Genomic DNA, 8,609 nt, shown 5'->3' with positions numbered 1-8,609 from the left:
GCCCACACCTTAGAATTCAATTGCCACCATCAAATTTTGATTTAGTAGTACTGAATAGTGAAATTAAGGACCTACATTCTAAATATTTAGAAAGTGCTATTATGAATTAATATTAATTATCTGGAATTTTTTATTATATCCTCTTTAATAAGAATAATACTAGGTTGGTAATTAAAGAATTTGCTAATATTTATGTTACCTTTTTTTTCTTAATAAAACAGGTATTGCTGTCTCTAAGCCAGACTTAATCACCTACCTGGAGCAAAACAAAGAGCCCTGGAATATAAAGAGAAATGAGATGGTAGCTAAATACCCAGGTAAGTGAGAGTAGAAGAAGCAGGATGACACAAATGAGAGGCACAAAAGTCAAGGAGGAAGACAGTCCTTCAAATGTGGTCTGAGGATCTGTGCTTCAATGGAAAGAGTTTCTGAGAAGCCCAAGTAATTATTTTCCTTTTCTCTAAAATATGGACACCTGTCTCATGGTTTTAAATTCTCTAAGGATTCTACTTTTGCTTCAGTAATCTTCCTTCAAGTTCAGAGTGTGAGCCAAAGTTTTCTTTATGGTTTATAACAGGCGTCCCCAAACTACGGCCCTCGGGCCACATGCGGCCCCCTGAGGCCATTCATCCGGCCCCCCGCCCCACTTCAGGAAGGGGCACCTCTTTCATTGGTGGTCAGTGAGAGGAGCACAGTATGTGGCGGCCCTCCAACAGTCTGAGGGACAGTGAACTGGCCCCCTGTTTAAAAAGTTTGGGGACGCCTGGTTTATAAGGTAATGCACAAACTGCTTTGCCATAGCTTTTGGGGATACACAAATATCTGCATATTTTTGAAAAACTATGTTACACCATTCTTAAAATTCTTTTTTTGCATCCTGTGTAAAATGTGTGACAATGGTAGTTTCTGTTTGGTGGTTGTCCATTTTTCTGCATATGCCATTCTTTGTTTATTACTATAGCCTTGAAATATATTTTAAACTTCTTAACAAAATTTTTTTATTTTTAAATTTTTATCCATGTATTTATTTATTTATTTAGAGGTTGTCTTATGAGACTTGCTATGAAGGGATATGTAAACAGGATACCTCTCATGTCTTCATTTTACTGTGTTGCATATATTAGATATAGATTCATAAATTGAATTGCTGTATTATGTAATTTCATTTCTAATTATTTAAAGAATATTCATGATATTTCTTACGATGGCTGCATTTTTTTTCTCATCAACAACTTACATATGTTTCAATTTCTTTACATAATCAACATAGTTGGTGTTTTTGAAAGAAATCATAGTGGCCATTCTAATCTATATAAGGTAATTGTGTTTTGTATTTTTATTTTGTTTTTCATTTTTCTATAATTATTAATTTTGTGCAACTTTTCAAATGCTTCTTCTGATTTGTGTATATTTTTAATTAAAATTTAATTTAATCATTTGGTCCATTTTTTTCTTTTTTTTTTTTTTTTTTTTGAGATGGAGTTTTGCTCTTCTTGCCCAGGCTGGAGTGCAATGGTGCAGTCTCCGCTCATGGCAGCCTCTGCCTCCTGGATTCAAACTATTCTGCCTCAGCCTCCTGAGTAGCTGGGATTACAGGGTTATGCCACCATGCCCAGTTAATTTTGTATTTTTAGTAGAGATGGGGTTTTGCCATGTTGGCCAGACTGATTTCTAACTCCTGACCTCAGGTGATCTGAAGCCATCTCAGGTTCCCAAAATTCTAGGATTACAGATGTGAGCCATCGTGCCCGACTCATTGATCCATTTCTAAATCAACTAATTCAGTTTACTGTTGTAACAGTATATTTCAAACTGGTTTTAAAAAAGGGACTTCAGTGGCATAGAAAAATTTGTCATCATTATATTTAAATATATTTGTTTAGCTTCTTAATTTTTTTACATTTTTTTTAAATTGCAATTTAGGTTTTGGGGTACATGTGAAGAACATGCAAGATTGTTGCATAGGTACACACATGGCAGTGTGGTTTGCTGCCTTCCGTCCCCTCACCTGTATCTGTCATTTCTCCCCATGCTATCTATTCCCACCTCCCCACCCCCCTGTCCCTCCCCCATTTCCCCCCAACGGACCCCAGTGAGTAGTGCTCCCCTCCCTGTGTCCATGTGTTCTCATTGTTCAAAACCCGCCTATGAGTGAGAATATACGGTTTTTGATTTTCTGCTCTTGTGTCACTTTGCTGAGAATGATGGTTTCCAGGTTCATCCATGTCCCTACAAAGGACGTGAACTCATCGTTTTTAATGGCTGTGTAATGGTTTCTGCATTCTGAGTTCTAACTGAATTGCACTGTGGTCTGAGAGACTGTTTGTTATGATTTCCGTTCTTTTGCATTTGCTGAGGAGTGATTTATTGCCAATTATATGGTCAATTTTAGAGTAGGTGTGATGTGGTGCTGAGAAGACTGTATATTCTGTGCATTGGGGATGGAGAGTTCTGTAAATGTCTATTAGGTTTGCTTGTTCCAGGTCTGAGTTCAGGTCCTGGATATCCTTGTTAATTTTCTGTATGGTTGATCTGTCTAATATTGACAATGGGGTGTTAAAGTCTCCCACTATTATTGTGTGAGAGACTAAGTCTCTTAGTAAGTCATTAAGAACTTGCCTTATGTATCTGGGTGCTCCTGTATTGGGTGTGTATATATTTAGTATCGTTAGCTCTTCTTGTTGCAGTGATCCTTTTACCATTATGTAGTGTCCTTGTTTGTCTCTTTTGATCTCTGTTGCTTTAAAGTCTATTTTATCAGAGATGAGAATTTCAACTCCTGCTTTTTTTTGCTCTCCATTTGCTTGGTAGATCTTCCTCCATCCCTTTATTTTGAGCCTTTGTGTATCCTTGCATGTAAGATGGGTTTCCTGGATACAGCACACTGATGCGTTTTGTCTTTTTATCCAATTTGCCAGTCTTTGTCTTTTGATTGAGGCATTTAGTCCATTTACATTTAGGGATAGTATTGTTATGTGTGAATTTGATACTGTCGTTTTGATGCTACCTGGCTGTTTTGTTGGTTAGTTGATGCACATTCTTGATTGTGTTGATGCTCATTACCATTTGGTATGTTTTTGGAGTGGCTGGTATTGGTTGTTCCTTTACATGTGTAGAGCCTCTTTCAGGAGTTCTTGTAGAGCAGGTTTGATGGTAATGAAATCTCTGAGTACTTGCTTGTTTGCAAAGGATTTTATTTTTCCTTCACTTATGAAGCTTAGTTTGGCTGGATAGGAGATTCTGGGTTGAAAGTTCTTTTCTTTAAGGATGTTGAATATTGGCCCCCAATCTCTTCTGGCTTGTAGGGTTTCTGCTGAGAGATCTGCTGTGAGTCTAATGGGCTTCCCTTTGTGGGTAACCCGACCTTTCTCTCTGGCTGCCCTTAGCATTTTCTCTTTCATTTCAACCCTGGTGAATCTGACGATTATGTGCCTTGGGGTTGCTCTTCTTGAGGAATATCTTTGTGGTGTTCTCTGTATTTCCTGGACTTGAATATTGGCCTGCCTTGCTAGGTTGGGAAAGTTTTCCTGGATAGTATCCTGAAGAGTATTTTCCCGCTTGTTTTCATTCTCTTCGTCACATTCAGGTACACCTATCAAACGTAGATTAGGTCTTTTCACATAGTCCCACATTGCTTGAAGATTTTGTTCATTCCTTTTTGCCCTTTTTTCTCTGTTCTTGCCGTCTCCTTTTATTTCATTGAGTTGATCTTCGACCCCTGATATCCTTTCTTCTGCTTGGTCAATGAGGCTGTTGAAACTTGTGCATGCTTCGTGAAGTTCTCGTGTTGTGTTTTTCAGCTCTATCAATTCACTTATATTCCTCTCTATGTTGTCCATTCTCGTTAGCATGTTGTCCATTCTCGTTAGCATTTCTTCCAATCTTTTTTCAAGGTTCTTAGTTTCTTTGCATTGGGTTAGAACATGTTCTTTTAGCTCACTGTAGTTTCTTACTACCCACCTTCTGAAGTCTGATTCTCTCATTTCATCACACTCCTTCCCATCCCGTCTTGTTCCTTTGCTGGTGAAGAGTTGTGATCCCTTTTAGGAGGAGAGGTGTTCTGGTTTCGGGAGTTTTTATCCTTTTTGCGCTGGTTTCTTCCCATCTTTATGGGTTTATCCACCTGTTGTCTTTGTTGTTACTGTCTTTCAGATTGGGTCTCTGAGTGAGCTTCCAGTTTGTGGATGCTGAAGTTACTTCTTTTTTTTTTTTTTTAAGCTTTCCTTCTAACAGTCTGGCCCCTCTGCTGTAGGACTGCTGAGGTCCACTCCAGGCCCTGCTTGCCTAGGGATCACATGCAGCAGCTGCAGAACAGTAAGGGTTACTACCAGTTTCCTCTTCTGCTATCTTTGTCCCAGAAGGATGTTCACCAAATGTCAGTCCGTTCTCTCCTTTATGAGGTCTTTTTGGATCTATAGGGGTCAGGGAGCTGCTTGAGGAGACAGTCTGTCTTTTATTGGCACTCAAGTCCTGAGCTATGTGCTCCGTTGTTGACTCAGAGCTGCTGGGCAGGTACCTTTAGGTCTGCAGCTGAACTCATTAACCGCTTTTTGTTCCCAGGTGCTTTGTCCTGGGGAGTTAGGGCTTTATGAGTTTCCGTTGTGCTGCTGTCGTTTTCCGTTTTTCTTTCTGGGCTGCCCCACCCAGCTAACAGCCCATCTAGTCACTGTCTGCCTACAGAGGTTTTGCTGAGCTGCTGTGGGTTCCGCCCAGCTGCCGTGTGATCTTCCCTGCAGTCCTGTTTATATGGGCATAGTTAGAACTGCCTTGGCAATGGGGGCCCCACCTCTGTTATGGTGGACTCTCTCTGTTGTGGCAGGTTGCCTCGACAACGGCCTGCCTCCGTAATGGTGGAGTCTCAGTAATGGCGGATGCCCCTACCCCACAGAGCCGGACCATCCCGGGTTCAGCTGTGCTTGTTGTGAAACGCTCAGCCCACAGAATTTTCAATAACTTTTTGTTGTGGTTGTTGTTGTTGGGGGCTGGGTGGTGGGACCAACTGAGCCTGATCACCTGGCTCCCTCAGAGTCTTTTTTTTTTTTTTTCTTTTTTTTTTTTAAGTTGAGCGACCCAGCATTCCAGTCGCCTGTTGAAAAGGCCCTGGGATCTCCCATGCCACGACTCACTGAGCTGGCTTGCTATTTCAGATGAATGGGCAACTCTGCCGTCTCAGGGCTCCAATCGCCAGCTAAGAGGGCTGCCAGACCAGTGGCTTTTTTACGGAGAACCACTGCAACAGGGCATGGTCAAAGCAGCCACACGGGCCCAATCAGCCCCGAGGGGGCCAAAACAGACACACCGGCCAGAACAGCAGCACTGGCGACCCCTTTGCCTGGGTATCTCCTGGTCTGTGGGCGATAAAAATTTGTCTGGAAATGCAGCATTCACTCACCCTCTGCACTTTCACTGGGAGCTGAGGTCCTGAGCTGCTCTTAGTTGGCCATCTTCCCAGCAGTCTCCCCTTTTTAATTTTTTTACTGAACAATGTTGTTCTAATATTTTGTATACATTGTAATGTTTGATTGAGATGTAGACATTAGCGTAAAACTACCTTTCACAATCTTTGTAATGCAGCTCTTTTCTGACATAGCTTAAAACCAATTGTCTTGGCTAGAGATTCTGGGAGTCTCTCAAACATTGTTCTCAGGATGTGTCCTGTGTGCAATTCGGTATTTACTTTTTCAGTTAAAAGACCTCACCGTGTTTCTTCTTTCCAGTCGGTAACTACTTTCTACACCTGTTTAATGTCCATGCTGCTGCAGTCTTTCTGCTGCTGTAACATTCACTTTTGATCTCAAAAGACTTAAAGTTGTCATTTCAAAGTATACCACCATTTCATTCGGCATGTTCTGTCCTGGAAGATAGGCCCCCAAAAGCCAAAAGTAAAGACATAGTTGCCAGTATTTTTCTTGTCTCTTGAGATAGAAGCCAGAAGTTGACAGTTTACTCCTAAAGACACCATGTTCTTCTACTGGGGCTGAGAAAGGGCTGTGTTGGGAAATGTAGCAGACTTTTCTTTCTACAGGGCTCTTGGCATTGTGCTTAGCTGGTGCACACACTTTATTTATAAATTTCCAACAAAGATATTTTCATCACTGTTTTTGTTACATTTATACATCTATAAAGAAATTACAGCCTGTGGTATTTTAATATGCCATTTTGCTAATGTACCTGGTATAATTTTATGTATGATTTTTAAAGTATATCTGAGTCTATTAAGTGGAGTCAGTTGCAATTTTTATGTCTTTCAGTTACGTATTCATATTTTACCCAAGACCTTCAGCCAGATAAAGGCATAAGAGATTCACTCCAAAAAGTAATACCAAGAAGATACGGAAAAAGTAGTACCAAGAAGATACATGGACATGAGAATTTACAATTTAAAAAATACAATGAAAGTGTGGGTGACTGTGAGGTGCACAAAAGAAGTTATAATGAAGTTAACCAATGTTTGTCAACTACATATAACAAAATATTTCAGACTCATAAATGTGTCGAAATCTTTGGTAAATTTTCAAATTCCAATAGACATAAGACAAGACATACTGAAAGGAAACATTTCAAATGTAAAAACTATGGCCAGTCATTTTGCATGCTTTCGCACCTAAATCAACATCAGATAATTCATACTAGAGAGAATGCCTACAAATGTGAAGAATGCAGGAAATCATTTAACTGCTTCTCAACCCTTACTAAACATAAAAGAATTCATACTGGAGAGAAACCCTGCAGATGTGAGGAATGTGGCAAAGCTTTTAGCTGGTCCTCAACCCTTGCTAAACATAAAAGAATTCATACTGGAGAGAAACACTACACATGTGAAGAATGTGGCAAAGCCTTTAGCTGCTCCACAATCCTTACTGACCACAAGAGAGTTCATACTGGAGAGAGACCCCACACATGTGAAGAATGTGGCAAAGCCTTTAGCCGGTCCTCAAACCTTGCTAACCACAGGAGAGTTCATACTGGAGAGAGACCCTACACATGCAAAGAATGTGGCAAAACCTTTAGCTGGTCCTCAGACTTCACTTATCACAAGAGAATTCATACTGGAGAGAGACCCTACACATGTGAAGAATGTGGCAAAGCCTTTATCCATTCCTCAAACCTTGCTAACCACAAGAGAGTTCATACTGGAGAGAGACCCTACAGATGTGAAGAATGTGGCAAAGCCTTTAGCTTATCCTCAAACCTCACTTCCCACAAGAGAATTCATACTGGAGAGAGACCCTACACGTGTGAAGAATGTGGCAAAACCTTTAGCCGCTTCACAATCCTTGCTAACCACAAGAGAATTCATACTGGAGAGAGACCCTACACATGTGAAGAATGTGGCAAAACCTTTAGCTCATTCTCAGCCCTCACTAAACATAAAAGAATTCATACTGGAGAAAGACCCTACACATGTGAAGAATGTGGCAAAGCTTTTAGCCGGTCCTCAATCCTTGCTAACCACAGGAGAGTTCATACTGGAGAGCGACCCTACACATGTGAAGAATGTGGCAAAGCCTTTAGCCGGTCTTCAATCCTTGCTAACCATGGGAGAGTTCATACTGGAGAGAGACCCTACACATGTGAAGAATGTGGCAAAGCCTTTAGCTGGTCCTCAAACCTCACTTACCACAAGAGAATTCATACTGGAGAGAGACCCTATACATGTGAAGAATGTGGCAAAGCCTTTAGCCATTCCTCAAACCTTGCTACCCACAAGAGAGTTCATACTGGAAAACCCTACAAATGTGAAGAATGTTACAAAGCTTTTAAGTGGCCCTCAGGTCTTGCTAATCATAAGATAATTCATACTGGAGAGAAACCCAGTGAATGATGTGCAAAGTCCAACTCTCGGGCCCTATAATAAAATAATTTACACTGGAAAAAATCATTACAAGTGTGGAGAATATGGGCAAGCCTTTAATCAGTTCCAAACCTTTATTGTACATAAGAGAATTCAGCTTTGACAAAAATCATATAAATATTTTTAAAAGGTAACAAAGCCTTTAATCAGCTCTCAAACTTTAAGGACTCTAAGAGAATTTATTTTTGAAAAAATTATTTTAAATGGAGTCTCACTTTGTCACCCAGGCTGGAGTGCAGTGGCACAATCTCAGCTCACTGCAACTTCTGTCTCACAGGTTAAAGCAATACTCCTGCCTCAGCCTCCTGAGTAGCGGGGATATCGGGCATGTGCCACCACACTGGCTGATTTGCACATTTTTAGTAGCAAAATACAAAAATTGTGGGAAAAAATGTGGCAAAGAATTTAAATGGTTCTCCATCCTTATTAATTAAAAAATGTTTTACTGGAGAAAAATGACATACATAAAAAATGTGATAGGGCATTTAAACACACCTCAAACTTCTCTGAAAAAGAGAAATACTGGGAGAGACTCTGGAAATGTGTCAGATGTGGCAAGGCCTTTAAATGGTAGTCACACATTATAGTAGGTAAGGTAATTTTTACTGAAGAAAACTACAAATATGAAGAATGTTGCAAAACTTTTAACAAATTGTCTCACCTTATTGCACAGAAAAGGATTTATACTAGAGAAACATTGTACAAATGCAAAGAATGTGAAAAGCCATTAATATCTGCTCACGTCTTAGTATCA

At 40.2% G+C, this 8,609-nt stretch overlaps 1 protein-coding gene across 1 annotated transcript; it reads left to right on the top strand.

The window, feature by feature from the left end:
* The first annotated feature begins 5,242 nt into the window (after positions 1-5,242).
* LOC141583954 (uncharacterized) lies at positions 5,243-7,825 on the top strand. The gene is made up of 2 exons (XM_074395738.1): positions 5,243-5,336; positions 6,252-7,825. Exons 1-2 carry the CDS (start codon positions 5,243-5,245, stop codon positions 7,823-7,825), a joined length of 1,668 nt encoding a protein of 555 aa, XP_074251839.1.
* The last annotated feature ends 784 nt before the right edge of the window (positions 7,826-8,609 follow it).

Source organism: Saimiri boliviensis, chromosome 3 (assembly GCF_048565385.1).
Source record: "Saimiri boliviensis isolate mSaiBol1 chromosome 3, mSaiBol1.pri, whole genome shotgun sequence".
In the NCBI taxonomy this organism is placed as follows: domain Eukaryota; kingdom Metazoa; phylum Chordata; class Mammalia; order Primates; family Cebidae; genus Saimiri; species Saimiri boliviensis.
The sequence above is the reverse complement of the archived record's forward strand: the minus strand, read 5'-3'. Positions and strand labels throughout refer to the sequence as shown.